Source organism: Carcharodon carcharias, chromosome 20, assembly GCF_017639515.1.
Source record: "Carcharodon carcharias isolate sCarCar2 chromosome 20, sCarCar2.pri, whole genome shotgun sequence".
Lineage (NCBI taxonomy): Eukaryota > Metazoa > Chordata > Chondrichthyes > Lamniformes > Lamnidae > Carcharodon > Carcharodon carcharias.
The window spans coordinates 33,308,714-33,326,806 of record NC_054486.1 but is presented as its reverse complement, the minus strand read 5'-3'; the positions used below and the strand labels follow the sequence as shown (position 1 = coordinate 33,326,806).

The 18,093-nt window shown below is 58.4% G+C and overlaps 1 protein-coding gene across 1 annotated transcript in view; it reads left to right on the top strand.

Moving 5' to 3' along the window:
* Window positions 1-5,531: 5,531 nt before the first annotated feature.
* Window positions 5,532-18,093, top strand: part of ndufaf1 (NADH:ubiquinone oxidoreductase complex assembly factor 1) — a 35,433-nt gene continuing 22,871 nt past the window's right edge. The window contains exon 1 of the mRNA XM_041213851.1: window positions 5,532-6,227. Coding sequence (XP_041069785.1) covers window positions 5,751-6,227 — 477 coding nt within the window. The 5' untranslated portion in view covers window positions 5,532-5,750. The remainder of the gene's footprint in view (window positions 6,228-18,093) is intronic.

The window sequence follows — 18,093 nt, the reverse complement described above, 5'->3', positions numbered from 1 at the left end:
TTATAACACTGACAGCATCTCATTGGCTGTAAAGTGTGTTGGGATGTCCTGAGTTCAAGAAAAGCATTATATAGATGTAAGCCTTTCTTTTATTTTTAAGATGTTTGACACTAAGGACAATCATTGCGGTATCTCTCAGGATACTTACCTGGCAGGGGAGAGACCATGATCATGGTTCTGCCAGGGCAACATCATGAAGCAAATGCTATAACCAATCGAACCCCATACCATCGGGTACCTAACACCATCTGAGTCACAGTGAAGGACAGCGAAGGAGGAGCACCTATGGATCGGGCCTTCTTCACCAAGAGAATCCTGTTAAAGGTGTGTGGATTCGAAGCTGCGGAGATTTACTGCCTGCAAGACTTCCCCAGCACTGGATTTTTCGATGTGACGTTCAAGCAAATGGCAGCCTGCATCAAGTTCCTGAAGGTGTTCGAGGAGAAGAGAGACCTGCCGGAGATGAAGATCCTGACAGTGGAGCCGCTCTTTGCTCTGCCATTGCACGGGACCGGGTAGTGACTGAGCATCTTTACAACCCCTACGTCCCTGTCGCCGAGGTGCTTACCTTCCTCATCAGGTAGTTCGACAAGATTGGGAGCTGCACCGAGGTTAGAGATGATTTGGAGATCTGGACATACAAATGCCAGGTTAAGGTCACGCTCAAGACCGACGGTAAGGGAGCCACCTTCTACCCTCCTTCCAGATTCGCTATCGGGGGAAGCCGGGGCTACCTTGTCTACGCTGGGCAACCCAAACTTTGTCGCTCATGTGGCAAGGCTGGTCATGTGGCGGCCAACTGCAGCGCCATCCTCTGCAAGAACTGCAAACAGGAAGGGCACCAGACAAAAGACTGCAAACAGACTAAGTGCTGCAACCTGTATGGCAAGGCAGGTCACCTCTACAGGACCTGCCCCAAACGCTGCCGTACTTATGCACAGGCAGCCAAAACCAACGAGGGGGAAGCAGAAGAAATGCTTTGTGTCACTCCAACCACCAAGGACCCCAGGGAGAACAACGGGACAAAGGAGGACACAGGGAGAGACAAGGTGGAGGAAATTATTGAGGCAACAGACAGCCAATCAACAGCACTGCCCCTTGAACCTCCCACTCCTCAGGAGAGCGAATCAATGGAGGAGGAGGAGGCAGCAGTGGAAAAGCAGCAGGGGGAGTGGCAGACGGTGAAGAGAGCCAAAAGGAAGAAGGGGCTAAGAAGGGACCAAGCCAATCCCCAGACATGTGGCAAGAGGCGTCTCCCATCCGACACAGATGACAAAGGCAGCAGCTCTTCGGATGAAGAAGTGCCAGGCAGCGCCGCCAAAGGAAGCAGCAAATCTCTAGGGAGTTGGAGGACGATACACCCGAGCTCCAGAACTTTGGAGACAATGAGGAGACCAGCGCACCCCAACTTTGCCTACAACCCGAAGAGGCCAGTGCACCACAGCTCCAGGAAGCCGGGAGCAGCGAGGTGCTCAGCGCACCCCAGCTCCAGAAAGCCAGGAGCAGCAACGCCCCAGAGGGGGAAAGAATTGGAGAAGCTTCTCCAACAAAGGTCATTTCAAACCCCGCTCTCTGCACGGACCCCCAGATGCCACCTGAGCAGAACACTGCCAATAGGTATTTCCTCAGCCCATCCAAAGTGAGGCAATTTGAGCACACTACGGGTATGAAGGAGCAGACTAAAGGTCTGGGACTCTCAGAGACAACAGATTGGGTAAGAGAATAAATGCTTTAAAATGGGTTTAAAAATTGTATCCATAAATGTGCGTAGCATTAAATCTACTATGCGATGTGTTGCGACCTTGGACTACCTTGCCAAGGTCAAAGCTGACCTGTGGTTTCTGCAGGAGTGTGTGATACCGCACCTCAGCTCCTACAGGCAATGGTCACGATGGTGGTCCCATGGGCCATCGATCTAGTCAGGCAGAATCGACTCTCATTCCTCCGGCCTGGGGATTCTGCTGTGGGGAGGCAACTTCACCGTCTCCGAGGTGAAGGAGGTGGTGGGCGGGTGCCTCCTCGTAGCAGACGTAATGTACAAAAACGCTCCTCTCCGGTTAATTAACGTGTACGCCCCGTCACAAGGGGCCGAGCGGCTGGAGGTTTTTCAGCAGCTCCCACTGCTGCTGGCAACCTCCAGGCCGCTCATTCTGGGCGGCGACTTCAACTGCATCATCGATGCGGCTGGACGATCCGGCAGGGCCGACAGCAGATTGGACGCTACGTCCAGATCCCTGATGGAAACAGTTAAGGATGCCAAGCTGCATGACGTCTTCAGCAACCCTGCAGATGGAGCGCAGCGTAGAGACACTGGGTCGCGGCCAGATGGGTCCATCTGTTCCAGGATAGACTTCCTGTTTGTGTCCCGTGCCTTCACAGTCAGATCCACCGACATCAAGCTGGTGTTCTTCTCTGACCACTGCCTCCTACTGGCTGATTGTCACTTAGAGAAGGACCAGAGGGTGGGCAGGGGGGCATAGAAGCTAAACGTGCAACTGCTGACCCCAGAGAGTGTTGAGGAGCTCAAGAGAGATTACAAAGGTTGGAGAACCGTGAAACCCTCTTTGAGTCCCTGACACATTGGTGGGAAGCGATCAAGGGAAACATCAAGAGGTTTTTCATTCTCAAAGGCACCCAGAAAGCTAGAAACGAACAGAGGGAAATGTCCTGACTCCAGAAAAACATGCAGAATCTGCTCTGGCTGCGGTCGATGGGGTTCAATGTCAAGCCTCGCTCTCTGCCTCGGAGGCCTCCAAGATCATCTTCCGTTCCAGAGTTCGCTCCGTGGAGCAGGCTGAGACGTGCTCACGTTTCTTCTTCCAAAAGGTACACAGAGAGAGCAGAGAGAGCTCCATGATCAGCAGCCTGAAGGAAGAAGACGGCTCAGTAAAGTCATCACAGTCCGACATTTTGAGGATCAGCAAATCCTTTTATGCTGGATTGTATGACATGAAGCCCACAGACAGCATGGCCTCCCAGTCCTTCCTGTCCTCTATCACGGAGGTCTTAGACAACAGTACATGGGAGAGCCTGGACAAACTGCTAACTCCTGACGAACTGACTAAGGCCCTTGGGTCCTTCGAGAAGATTAAAACTCCCGGAAGCGACTGCTTGCCGGCGGAGTTGTATTTGGCTCTGTGGGACTGGATGGGCCCAGACCTGCTAGAAGTGTACGAGAGTATGCTCCTGGCCGGCAGTATGTCAGAATCCATGAGGAAAGGCATTATCACCCTCATCTAAAAGCACAAGGGGGGAAGGGAGGAATTTAGAAATTGGTGACCCATTTCACTGTTGAATGTGGACTATAAGATTCTGTCCAAGATCATCGCATTTGGATATCCGCTCTGGAATTGGTGATCCACCCTGACCGGACCTGCACTGTGCCGGGCAGGAAGATTTCTGACAACTTCGCGCTGCTCAGGGATACGATTGCCTTTGTACAGGACAGGGGTGTAGATACCTGCCTCATCAGCCTGGATCAGTAGGCCTTTGACAGAATATCGCACACCTACATGGTGGATGTGCTCTCCAAAATGGGGTTTGGGGAGGGAATTCGCAATTGGATCCAACTGCTCTACACTAACATCAGTAGTACAGTCTCAATCAATGGGTGGGAATCTGATAGCTTTCTGATTAAATCTGGAGTCAGGCAGGGCTGTCCTCTCTCGCCTGTTCTTTTCGTGTGTTGCATAGAACCCTTTGCTGAGTCCATCAGGAAGGATCTGGGCATAAGAGGAGTGACAATCCCAGGCAGTGGAGGCACTCAGATCAAAGCCTCCCTGTACATGGATGATGTCACCGTCTTCTGCTCGGATCCGCTGTCGGTGCGCAGGCTGATCCACGTTTGCAACCAGTTCGAACTGGCCTCAGGAGCCAAGGTAAATCGTGGGAAGAGCGAGGCCATGTTTTTCGGGAACTGGGCTGACTGATCCTTTGTCCCCTTCACTGTCAGGGCTGACGGCCTGAAGGTGCTGGGGATATGGTTCGGAGGGACCAGGGCATGCTTTAGAAACTGGAAGGAGCGAGTGTCTATGGTGAAGAGGAAACTGGGCATGTGGGAGCGACGCACCCTCTCCATTGCGGGTAAGAATCTGGTCATCAGGTGCGAGGCACTCTCGCTTTTGCTGTACATGGCGCAGGTCTGGCCCATTCCACATTTCTGCGCGATGGCGATCACCTGTGTCATCTTCCGCTTTTTCTGGAGGTCGAAAATGGATCGTGTCCGCAGGGACGCAGTGTACAAGCCTCCAGATAAAGGGGGAAAAAACGTGTCCAATATTGCCCTCATACTGATGGCCACCTTTGTGTGTGGCTGCATCAAGCGGTGCGTAGACCTCAGTATGCAAACACCAAGTGTCACCACATGCTGAGGTTCTACCTGTCCCCAGTGTTGCGAAGGATGGATCTGGCCACGCTACTGCGGAACGCTCCAAGTAGTTGGGCCGTGCTGTAACCACCTGTCCCTTGTGGAAAAATTTATGCAGAGAAACACTTTTGACCACAATTCCATAAGGCAGTGGTCGGCTCGTAATGTCTTAGAGGTCCTGAGGGAAAAGGAGAGGGTGGATCCCATGGGATGGTTCCCCGAGCAGAATGCCTCATCACCAGAACTTTCCAACAAGCACCAAGATGTAGCTTGGTTGGTGGTGAGAAAGGCCCTCCCCATCAGATCCTTCCTACACGCCAGGAGTCTCACCCCCTTGGCACGTTGCCCTCGAGGTGGCGGTGGTGGGGAAGAGACCATTGTTCACCACCTTGTAGATTGTGCCTTTGCAAAGAAGGTCTGGAGAGAGATGCAGTGGTTTCTGTCAAGGTTCTTCCCGAGCAGTTCTGTGACACAGGACTTTGTGCTATACGGGCTGTTCCCAGGGACACACACTGAGACAAACATCAACTGCAGCTGGAGGATCATCAACTCGGTGAAAGATGCTCTTTGGTCTGCCCGAAACTTGTTGGTCTTCCAGCGCAAAGAGTTGTCCCGGACCGAGGGTTGCAGACTGGCACGTTCCAAAGTCCAGGACCACGTGCTGAGGGACACACTAAAGCTTGGGGCAGCTGCCGCAAAGGCGCAATGGGGAAGGGTTGCTGCCTAAGACCTTTCTGCCACTGTGCACTGAGGGGCTGGGAACTGTGTAGAGCCCCTCCGGCTATACAGCCCAAAATGAATGTCTGCAAATGATTGTAATATTCATTGTTTGTACTGATGCACCTTGAGATACATGTTGTAAAAGTTGAACCTTATTGTACCTTTGTAATGGTGATCTTGAAATGGTTTGGAATGTGGTTGAAGATATTTTATGAATAAAGTATATATTTTTTTGCCCAAAAAAAACATTGCGGTATCTCTCTATACTGCCCCCTATAGTTCAATGCCTGCCTTTTGTGTGGCTCTGACCAGAGTGTGGAGAGATCGGGGGGGAGGGGCCACGGGGAGAGAGAGAGGGGCTGCGGGAGGTTCGGGCCGCTCACGGGGGGGGGGATTCGAAGTTCACTGGGGAGTTACAGGGGGATTTGGGGGTTACTGGAGGATTTGCTTGGGGTTGCCAACTTTTTTGTTGGGTGTATTCCTGGCGGCTTCATCATCTCTCAACCCGCTACCTAACAGTCAAGCAGCCTGCCGCAATGTTTTATATAATTAACAAAAGTGTTGAAGGAAATTTAAAAAAAGAATCTTTAGTGACCCATGATCTTTCTGTCAGGTGGGAGACTCCAGGGCCATCCTGGAGGTTTGTGGCAACCCCTCCCGCCATATGCAGCCTCCCAAGATGGCGGGCCGGCTTTGGTGGCTGGTCTGTCCGGGTCGCGGGAGCCTGGTCCCCGGTCCTGGCCTAAGCCGCGGATACCGAAGGCCCGGGGCCCCAGTCCACAAGCCGCCCCCCTGGAAGTGGCTGAGCTGGGACTGGCGGAAGGGCCTGGAGAGTGTGGGCCGGCACTGGAGCCTCCTGCAGGAGGAGGCATTGGGGCGGCTGCGGGGCCCTGAGGGCCGCTCCCTCCGCCTGGAACTGCAGGAACAGAGCCGCCTCCTGTGGCAGGCCCAGGGCCCGGACAGCCTGAAACACTGGCGGGTCTCCAGTGACCAGGAGATTGGCGGCCGGAGCCGGGCCCGACTTAGCGTTGGCGGTAACGGGCGGACGGCACTGCTGACTGGGGAGCTCAGCACGGAGCCGCCCCGGGACGGGGAAACGCGATACAGCGGCTACTGCAGCCTCAGGAGCCGTCCGCTCAAGGTCAGGGGCTTTTCCTCTTCACCGCAAACCCGCTCTACACCCCGCTCTCCCCAGATCCCTACTACACCCCGCTCTCCCCAAATCCCCTCTACACCCAGCTCGCCCCTAAATCCCCTCTACACCCCGCTCTCCCCAAATACCCTCTACACCCCGCTCTCCCCTAAATCCCCTCGACACCCCGCTCTCCCCAAATCCCCTCTACACCCAGCTCGCCCCTAAATCCCCTCTACACCCCGCTCTCCCCAAATCCCCTCTACACCCCGCTCTCCCCTAAATCCCCTCGACACCCCGCTCTCCCCAAATCCCCTCTACACCCAGCTCGCCCCTAAATCCCCTCTACACCCCGCTCTCCCCAGATCCCTACTACACCCCGCTCTCCCCAAATCCCCTCGACACCCCGCTCTCCCCAAATCCCCTCTACACCCCGCTCTCCCCTAAATCCCCTCTACACCCCGCTCTCCCCTAAATCCCCTCTACGCCCCACTCTCCCCAAATCCCTACTACACCCCACTCTCCCCAAATCCCTACTACACCCCGCTCTCCCCAAATCCCCTCTACACCCCGCTCTCCCCTAAATCCCTCTACACCCCGCTCTCCCCTAAATCCCCTCTACACCCCGCTCTCCCCTAAATCCCCTCTACACCCCGCTCTCCCCTAAATCCCCTCTACACCCCGCTCTCCCCTAAATCCCCTCTACACCCCGCTCTTCCCTAAATCCCCTCTACACCCCGCTCTCCCCAAATCCCTACTACACCCCACTCTCCCCAAATCCCTACTACACCCCACTCTCCCCAAATCCCTACTACACCCCGCTCTCCCCTAAATCCCCTCGACACCCCGCTCTCCCCAAATCCCCTCTACACCCAGCTCGCCCCTAAATCCCCTCTACACCCCGCTCTCCCCAAATCCCCTCTACACCCCGCTCTCCCCTAAATCCCCTCGACACCCCGCTCTCCCCAAATCCCCTCTACACCCAGCTCGCCCCTAAATCCCCTCTACACCCCGCTCTCCCCAGATCCCTACTACACCCCGCTCTCCCCAAATCCCCTCGACACCCCGCTCTCCCCAAATCCCCTCTACACCCCGCTCTCCCCTAAATCCCCTCTACACCCCGCTCTCCCCTAAATCCCCTCTACGCCCCACTCTCCCCAAATCCCTACTACACCCCACTCTCCCCAAATCCCTACTACACCCCGCTCTCCCCAAATCCCCTCTACACCCCGCTCTCCCCTAAATCCCCTCTACACCCCGCTCTCCCCTAAATCCCCTCTACACCCCGCTCTCCCCTAAATCCCCTCTACACCCCGCTCTCCCCTAAATCCCCTCTACACCCCGCTCTCCCCTAAATCCCCTCTACACCCCGCTCTTCCCTAAATCCCCTCTACACCCCGCTCTTCCCTAAATCCCCTCTACACCCCGCTCTCCCCAAATCCCTACTACACCCCACTCTCCCCAAATCCCTACTACACCCCACTCTCCCCAAATCCCTACTACACCCCGCTCTCCCCAAATCCCCTCTACACCCCGCTCTCCCCAAATCCCCTCTACACCCAGCTCGCCCCTAAATCCCCTCTACACCCCGCTCTCCCCAGATCCCTACTACACCCCGCTCTCCCCAAATCCCCTCTACACCCCGCTCTCCCCAAATCCCCTCTACACCCCGCTGTCCCCTAAATCCCCTCTACGCCCCGCTCTCCCCTAAGTCCCCTCTACACCCCGCTCTCCCCTAAGTCCCCTCTACACCCCGCTCTCCCCTAAGTCCCCTCTACACCCCAATCTCCCCTAAATCCCCTCTACACCCCGCTATCGTTCTCCCCTAAATCCCCCCTACACCCCGCTCTCCCCCTCTACTCCCCGCTCTCCCCTAAATCCCCCCTACACCCCGCTGTCCCCTACATCCCCTCTACACTCTGCTCTCCCCTAAATCCCCTCTATACCCCGCTCTCCCCTAAATCCCCTCTACACCCCGCTCTCCCCTAAATCCCCTCTACACTGCGCTCTCCCCTAAGTCCCCTCTACGCCCCGTTCTCCCCTAAATCCCCTCTACGCCCCGTTCTCCCCTAAATCCCCTCTATACCCCGTTCTCCCCTAAATCCCCTCTACACCCCGCACTCCCCTAATTCCCCTCTACACCCCGCTCTCCCCTAAATCCCCTCTACACCCCGTTCTCCCCTAAAACCCCTCTACACCCCGCTCTCCCCTAAAACTCCTCTACACCCTGCTCTCCCCTACATCCCCTCTACACCCCGCTCTCCCCTAAATCCCCTCTACACCCTGCTCTCCCCTAAATACCCTCCACACCCCGCTCTCCCCTAAATCCCCTCTACAACCCGCTCTCCCCTAGAGCGCCTCTACACCTCGATCTCCCCTAAATCCCCTCTACGCCCCGCTCTCCCCTAAATCCCCTCTACGACCCGCTCCCCCCTAAATCCCCTCTACGCCCCGCTCTCCCCTAAATCCCCTCTACGCCCCGCTCTCCCCTAAATCCCCTCTACGCCCCGCTCTCCCCTAAATCCCCTCTACGCCCCTCTCTCCCCTAAATCCCCTCTACGCCCCGCTCTCCCCTAAATCCCCTCTACGCCCCGCTCTCCCCTAAATCCCCTCTACGCCCCGCTCTCCCCTAAATCCCCTCTACGCCCCGCTCTCCCCTAAATCCCCTCTACGCCCCGCTCTCCCCTAAGTCCCCTCTACACCCCGCTCTCCCCTAAGTCCCCTCTACACCCCGCTCTCCCCAAGTCCCCTCTACACCCCAATCTCCCTAAATCCCCTCTACACCCCGCTATCGCTCTCCCCTAAATCCCCCCTACACCCCGCTCTCCCCTCTACTCCCCGCTCTCCCCTAAATCCCCCCTACACCCCGCTGTCCCCTGCATCCCCTCTACACTCTGCTCTCCCCTAAATCCCCTCTACACTGCGCTCTCCCCTAAGTCCCCTCTACGCCCCGTTCTCCCCTAAATCCCCTCTACGCCCCGTTCTCCCCTAAATCCCCTCTACACCCCGCTCTCCCCAAAATCCCCTCTACACCCCGTACTCCCCTAAAACCCCTCTACACCCCGCTCTCCCCTAAAACTCCTCTACACCCCGCTCTCCCCTACATCCCCTCTACACCCCGCTCTCCCCTACATCCCCTCTACACCCCGCTCTCCCCTAAATCCCCTCTACACTCTGCTCTCCCCTAAATACCCTCCACACCCCGCTCTCCCCTAAATCCCCTCTACACCCCGCTCTCCCCTAGAGCCCCTCTACACCTCAATCTCCCCTAAATCCCCTCTACGCCCCGCTCTCCCCCTCTACACCCCGCTCTCCCCTAAATCCCCTCTACACCCCGATCTCCCATAAATCTCCTCTGCACCCCGCTCTCGCTCTCCCCTAAACCCCCTCTACACCCCGTTCTCCCCCTCTACACCCCGCTCTCCCCCTCTACAGCCCGCTCTCCCCGTTTACACCCCACTCTCCCCTAAATCCCCTCTACACCCCGCTCTCCCCTAAATCCCCTCTACACCCCGCTCTCCCCTAAATCCCCTCTACACCCCGCTCTCCCCTAAATCCCCTCTACACCCCGCTCTCCCCTAAATCCCCTCTACACCCCGCTCTCCCTAAATCCCCTCTACACCCCGCTCTCCCCTAAATCCCCTCTACACCCCGCTCTCCCCTAAATCCCCTCTACACCCCGCTCTCCCCTAAATCCCCTCTACACCCCGCTCTCCCCTAAATCCCCTCTACACCCCGCTCTCCCCTAAATCCCCTCTACACCCCGCTCTCCCCTAAATCCCCTCTACACCCCGCTCTCCCCTAAATCCCCTCTACACCCCGCTCTCCCCTAAATCCCCTCTACACCCCGCTCTCCCCTAAATCCCCTCTACACCCCGCTCTCCCCTAAATCCCCTCTACACCCCGCTCTCCCCTAAATCCCCTCTACACCCCGCTCTCCCCTAAATCCCCTCTACACCCCGCTCTCCCCTAAATCCCCTCTACACCCCGCTCTCCCCTAAATCCCCTCTACACCCCGCTCTCCCCTACATCCCCTCTACACCCCGCTCTCCCCTAAATCCCCTCTACACCCCGCTCTCCCCTAAATCCCCTCTACACCCCGCACTCCCCTAAAACCCCTCTACACCCCGCTCTCCCCTAAAACTCCTCTACACCCCGCTCTCCCCTACATCCCCTCTACACCCCGCTCTCCCCTAAATCCCCTCTACACCCTGCTCTCCCCTAAATACCCTCCACACCCCGCTCTCCCCTAAATCCCCTCTACACCCCGCTCTGCCTAGAGCCCCTCTACACCTCAATCTCCCCTAAATACCCTCTACGCCCCGCTCTCCCCCTCTACACCCCGCTCTCCCCTAAATCCCCTCTACACCCCGATCTCCCATAAATCTCCTCTGCACCCCGCTCTCGCTCTCCCCTAAACCCCCTCTACACCCCGTTCTCCCCTCTACACCCCGTTCTCCCCCTCTACACCCCGCTCTCCCCCTCTACACCCCGCTCTCCCCCTCTACAGCCCGCTCTCCCCGTTTACACCCCACTCTCCCCTAAATCCCCTCTACACCCCGCTCTCCCCTAAATCCCCTCTACACCCCGCTCTCCCCTAAATCCCCTCGACACCCCGCTCTCCCCTAAATCCCCTCTACACCCCGCTCTCCCCTAAATCCTCTCTACACCCCGCTCTCCCCTAAATCCCCTCTACACCCCGCTCTCCCCTAAATCCCCTCTACACCCCGCTCTCCCCTAAATCCCCTCTACAGCCCGCTCTCCCCTAAATCCCCTCTACACCCCGCTCTCCCCTAAATCCCCTCTACACCCCGCTCTCCCCTAAATCCCCTCTACACCCCCGCTCTCCCCTAAATCCGCTCTACACCCCGCTCTCCCATAAACCCCCTCTACACCCCGCTCTCCCCTAAAACCCCTCTACACCCCGCTCTCCCCTACATCCCCTCTACACCCCGCTCTCCCCTAAATCCCCTCTACACCCTGCTCTCCCCTAAATACCCTCCACACCCCGCTCTCCCCTAAATCCCCTCTACACCCCGCTCTCCCCTAAATCCCCTCTACACCCCGCTCTCCCCTAAATCCCCTCAACACCCCGCTCTCCCCTAAATCCCCTCTACACCCCGCTCTCCCCTAAATCCCCTCTTCACCCCGCTCTCCCCTAAATCCCCTCTACACCCCGCTCTCCCCTAAATTCCCTCTACACCCCGCTCTCCCCTACATCCCCTCTACACCCCGCACTCGCCTGAATCCCCTCTACACCCCGCTCACCCCTAAATCCCCTCTACACCCCGCTCTCCCCTAAATCCCCTCTACACCCCGCTCTCCCCAAGTCCCCTCTACACCCCGCTCTCCCCAAGTCCCCTCTACACCCCGCTCTCCCCTACATCCCCTCTACACCCCGCACTCGCCTGAATCCCCTCTACACCCCGCTCTCCCCTAAATCCCCTCTACACCCCACTCTCCCCTAAAACCCCTCTACACCCCGATCTCCCCTAAATCCCCTCTACACCCCGCTCTCCCCCTCTACACCCTGCTCTCCCCTAAATCCCCTCTACACCCCGCTCTCCCCTAAATCCCCTCTACACCCTGCTCTCCCCGAAATCCCCTCTACACCCTGCTCTCCCCTAAAACCCCTCTACACCCCGCTCTCCCCTAAATCCCCTCTACACCTCGCTCTCTCCCTAAATCCCCTCTACACCCCGCTCTCTCCTAAATCCCCTCTACACCCCGCTCTTCCCTAAATCCCCTCTACACCCCGCTCTCCCCAAATCCCCTCTACACCCCGCTCACCCCTAAATCCGCTCTACACCCCGCTCTCCCATAAACCCCCTCTACACCCCGCTCTCCCGTAAATCCCCTCTTCACCCCGCTCTCACCTAAATCCCCTCTACGCCCTGCTCTCCCGTAAATCCCCTCTTCACCCCGCTCTCCCCTAAATCCCCTCTACACCCCGCTCTCCCGTAAATCCCCTCTTCACCCCGCTCTCACCTAAATCCCCTCTACACCCCGCTCTCCCGTAAATCCCCTCTTCACCCCGCTCTCCCCTAAATCCCCTCTACGCCTCGCTCTCTCCCTAAATTCCCTCTACACCCCGCTCTCCCCTAAATCCCCTCTACACCCCGCTCTTCCCTAAATCCCCTCTACACCCCGCTCTCCCCTAAATCCCCTCTTCACCCCGCTCTCACCTAAATCCCCTCTACACCCCGCTCTCCCGTAAATCCCCTCTTCACCCCGCTCTCCCCTAAATCCCCTCTACACCCCGCTCTCCCCCTCTACTCCCCGCTATCCCGCTCTACAGCCCGCTCTCCCCCTACACCCCACTCTCCCCTAAATCCCCGCTACACTCAGCTCTCCCCTAGATCCCCTCTACACCCTGCTCTCCCCAATCCCCTCTACACCCCGCTCTCCCGCAAATCCCCACTACACCCCTATCTCCCCTAAATCCCCTCTACACCCCGCTCTCCTCTAAATCCCCTCTACACCCCGCTCTCCCCTAAATCCCCTCTACACCCCGCTCTCCCCTAAATCCCTTCTACACCCCACTCTCCCCTAAATCCCCACTACACCCCGCTCTCCCCTAAATCCCCTCTACACCCCGCTCTCCCCTAAATCCCCTCTACACCCCGCTCTCCCCTAGATCCCCTCTACACCCCGCTCTCACCTAGATCCCCTCTACACCCCGCTCTCCCCTAAATCCCCTCTACACCCCACTCTCCCCTAAATCCCCTCTACACCCCGCTGTCCCCAAATCCCCTCTACACCCCGCTCTCCCCTAAAACCCCTCTACATCCTGATCTCCCGTAAATCCCCTCTACACCCCGCTCTCCCCCTCTACACCCTGCTCTCCCCTAAATCCCCTCTACATGCCGCTCTCCCCTAAATCCCCTCTACGCCTCGCTCTCTCCCTAAATCCCCTCTACACCCCGATCTCCCATAAATCTCCTCTGCACCCCGCTCTCGCTCTCCCCTAAACCCCCTCTACACCCCGTTCTCCCCCTCTACACCCCGCTCTCCCCCTCTACAGCCCGCTCTCCCCGTTTACACCCCACTCTCCCCTAAATCCCCTCTACACCCCGCTCTCCCCTAAATCCCCTCTACACCCCGCTCTCCCCTAAATCCCCTCTACACCCCGCTCTCCCCTAAATCCCCTCTACACCCCGCTCTCCCCCTAAATCCCCTCTACACCCCGCTCTCCCCTAAATCCCCTCTACACCCCGCTCTCCCCTAAATCCCCTCTACACCCCGCTCTCCCCTAAATCCCCTCTACACCCCGCTCTCCCCTAAATCCCCTCTACACCCCGCTCTCCCCTAAATCCCCTCTACACCCCGCTCTCCCCTAAATCCCCTCTACACCCCGCTCTCCCCTAAATCCCCTCTACACCCCGCTCTCCCCTAAATCCCCTCTACACCCCGCTCTCCCCTAAATCCCCTCTACACCCCGCTCTCCCCTAAATCCCCTCTACACCCCGCTCTCCCCTAAATCCCCTCTACACCCCGCTCTCCCCTAAATCCCCTCTACACCCCGCTCTCCCCTAAATCCCCTCTACACCCCGCTCTCCCCTAAATCCCCTCTACACCCCGCTCTCCCCTAAATCCCCTCTACACCCCGCTCTCCCCTAAATCCCCTCTACACCCCGCTCTCCCCTAAATCCCCTCTACACCCCGCTCTCCCCAAAATCCCCTCTACACCCCCCACTCCCCTAAAACCCCTCTACACCCCGCTCTCCCCTAAAACTCCTCTACACCCCGCTCTCCCCTACATCCCCTCTACACCCCGCTCTCCCCTAAATCCCCTCTACACCCTGCTCTCCCCTAAATACCCTCCACACCCCGCTCTCCCCTAAATCCCCTCTACACCCCGCTCTGCCTAGAGCCCCTCTACACCTCAATCTCCCCTAAATACCCTCTACGCCCCGCTCTCCCCCTCTACACCCCGCTCTCCCCTAAATCCCCTCTACACCCCGATCTCCCATAAATCTCCTCTGCACCCCGCTCTCGCTCTCCCCTAAACCCCCTCTACACCCCGTTCTCCCCCTCTACACCCCGTTCTCCCCCTCTACACCCCGCTCTCCCCCTCTACACCCCGCTCTCCCCCTCTACAGCCCGCTCTCCCCGTTTACACCCCACTCTCCCCTAAATCCCCTCTACACCCCGCTCTCCCCTAAATCCCCTCTACACCCCGCTCTCCCCTAAATCCCCTCGACACCCCGCTCTCCCCTAAATCCCCTCTACACCCCGCTCTCCCCTAAATCCTCTCTACACCCCGCTCTCCCCTAAATCCCCTCTACACCCCGCTCTCCCCTAAATCCCCTCTACACCCCGCTCTCCCCTAAATCCCCTCTACAGCCCGCTCTCCCCTAAATCCCCTCTACACCCCGCTCTCCCCTAAATCCCCTCTACACCCCGCTCTCCCCTAAATCCCCTCTACACCCCGCTCTCCCCTAAATCCGCTCTACACCCCGCTCTCCCATAAACCCCCTCTACACCCCGCTCTCCCCTAAAACTCCTCTACACCCCGCTCTCCCCTACATCCCCTCTACACCCCGCTCTCCCCTAAATCCCCTCTACACCCTGCTCTCCCCTAAATACCCTCCACACCCCGCTCTCCCCTAAATCCCCTCTACACCCTGCTCTCCCCTAGAGCCCCTCTACACCTCGATCTCCCCTAAATCCCCTCTACGCCCCGCTCTCCCCCTCTACACCCCGCTCTCCCCTAAACCCCCTCTACACCCCGTTCTCCCCCTCTACACCCCGCTCTCCCCCTCTACAGCCCGCTCTCCCCGTTTACACCCCACTCTCCCCTAAATCCCCTCTACACCCCGCTCTCCCCTAAATCCCCTCTACACCCCGCTCTCCCCTAAATCCCCTCTACACCCCGCTCTCCCCTATATCCCCTCTACACCCCGCTCTCCCCTAAATCCCCTCTACACCCCGCTCTCCCCTAAATCCCCTCTACACCCCACTCTCCCCTAAATCCCCTCTACACCCCGCTCTCCCCTAAATCCCCTCAACACCCCGCTCTCCCCTAAATCCCCTCTACACCCCGCTCTCCCCTAAATCCCCTCTTCACCCCGCTCTCCCCTAAATCCCCTCTACACCCCGCTCTCCCCTAAATTCCCTCTACACCCCGCTCTCCCCTACATCCCCTCTACACCCCGCACTCGCCTGAATCCCCTCTACACCCCGCTCACCCCTAAATCCCCTCTACACCCCGCTCTCCCCTAAATCCCCTCTACACCCCGCTCTCCCCAAGTCCCCTCTACACCCCGCTCTCCCCAAGTCCCCTCTACACCCCGCTCTCCCCTACATCCCCTCTACACCCCGCACTCGCCTGAATCCCCTCTACACCCCGCTCTCCCCTAAATCCCCTCTACAACCCCACTCTCCCCTAAAACCCCTCTACACCCCGATCTCCCCTAAATCCCCTCTACACCCCGCTCTCCCCCTCTACACCCTGCTCTCCCCTAAATCCCCTCTACACCCCGCTCTCCCCTAAATCCCCTCTACACCCTGCTCTCCCCGAAATCCCCTCTACACCCTGCTCTCCCCTAAAACCCCTCTACACCCCGCTCTCCCCTAAATCCCCTCTACACCTCGCTCTCTCCCTAAATCCCCTCTACACCCCGCTCTCTCCTAAATCCCCTCTACACCCCGCTCTTCCCTAAATCCCCTCTACACCCCGCTCTCCCCAAATCCCCTCTACACCCCGCTCACCCCTAAATCCGCTCTACACCCCGCTCTCCCATAAACCCCCTCTACACCCCGCTCTCCCGTAAATCCCCTCTTCACCCCGCTCTCACCTAAATCCCCTCTACGCCCTGCTCTCCCGTAAATCCCCTCTTCACCCCGCTCTCCCCTAAATCCCCTCTACACCCCGCTCTCCCGTAAATCCCCTCTTCACCCCGCTCTCACCTAAATCCCCTCTACACCCCGCTCTCCCGTAAATCCCCTCTTCACCCCGCTCTCCCCTAAATCCCCTCTACGCCTCGCTCTCTCCCTAAATTCCCTCTACACCCCGCTCTCCCCTAAATCCCCTCTACACCCCGCTCTTCCCTAAATCCCCTCTACACCCCGCTCTCCCCTAAATCCCCTCTTCACCCCGCTCTCACCTAAATCCCCTCTACACCCCGCTCTCCCGTAAATCCCCTCTTCACCCCGCTCTCCCCTAAATCCCCTCTACACCCCGCTCTCCCCCTCTACTCCCCGCTATCCCGCTCTACAGCCCGCTCTCCCCCTACACCCCACTCTCCCCTAAATCCCCGCTACACTCAGCTCTCCCCTAGATCCCCTCTACACCCTGCTCTCCCCAATCCCCTCTACACCCCGCTCTCCCGCAAATCCCCACTACACCCCTATCTCCCCTAAATCCCCTCTACACCCCGCTCTCCTCTAAATCCCCTCTACACCCCCGCTCTCCCCTAAATCCCCTCTACACCCCGCTCTCCCCTAAATCCCTTCTACACCCCACTCTCCCCTAAATCCCCACTACACCCCGCTCTCCCCTAAATCCCCTCTACACCCCGCTCTCCCCTAAATCCCCTCTACACCCCGCTCTCCCCTAGATCCCCTCTACACCCCGCTCTCACCTAGATCCCCTCTACACCCCGCTCTCCCCTAAATCCCCTCTACACCCCACTCTCCCCTAAATCCCCTCTACACCCCGCTGTCCCCAAATCCCCTCTACACCCCGCTCTCCCCTAAAACCCCTCTACATCCTGATCTCCCGTAAATCCCCTCTACACCCCGCTCTCCCCCTCTACACCCTGCTCTCCCCTAAATCCCCTCTACATGCCGCTCTCCCCTAAATCCCCTCTACGCCTCGCTCTCTCCCTAAATCCCCTCTACACCCCGCTCTTCCCTAAACCGCCTCTACACCCCGCTCTTCCCTAAACCGCCTCTACACCCCGCTCTCCCGTAAATCCCCTCTTCACCCCGCTCTCACCTAAATCCCCTCTACACCCCGCTATCCCTCTCTACAGCCCGCTCTCCCCCTACACCCCACTCTCCCCTAAATCCCCGCTACACTCAGCTCTCCCCTAGATCCCCTCTACACCCTGCTCTCCCCAATCCCCTCTACACCCCGCTCTCCCGCAAATCCCCTCTACACCCCGCTCTCCCCTAAATCCCCTCTACACCCCTATCTCCCCTAAATCCCCTCTACACCCCGCTCTCCTCTAAATCCCCTTTACACCCCGCTCTCCCCTAAATCCCCTCTACACCCCGCTCTCCCCTAAATCCCCTCTACACCCCGCTCTCCCCTAAATCCCCTCTACACCCCGATCTCCCCTAAATCCCCTCTACACCCCGCTCTCCCCCTCTACACCCTGCTCTCCCCTAAATCCCCTCTACACGCCGCTCTCCCCTAAATTCCCTCTACGCCTCGCTCTCTCCCTAAATCCCCTCTACACCCCGCTCTTCCCTAAACCGCCTCTACACCCCGCTCTTCCCTAAACCGCCTCTACACCCCACTCTCCCCTAAATCCCTGCTACACTCAGCTCTCCCCTAGATCCCCTCTACACCCTGCTCTCCCCAATCCCCTCTACACCCCGGTCTCCCGCAAATCCCCTCTACACCCCGCCCTCCCCTAAATGCCCTCTACACCCCGCTCTCCCCTAAATGCCCTCTACACCCCGCTCTCCCCTAAATGCCCTCTACACCCCGCTCTCCCCTAAATGCCCTCTACACCCCGCTCTCCCCTAAACCCCCCCTACACCCCGCTCTCCCCCTCTACTCCCCGCTATCCCCCTCTACAGCCTGCTCTCCCCCTACACCCCACTCTCCCCTAAATCCCCTCTACACTCAGCTCTCCCCTAGATCCCCTCTACACCCCGCTCTCCCCAATCCCCTCCACACCCCGCTCTCCCGCAAATCCCC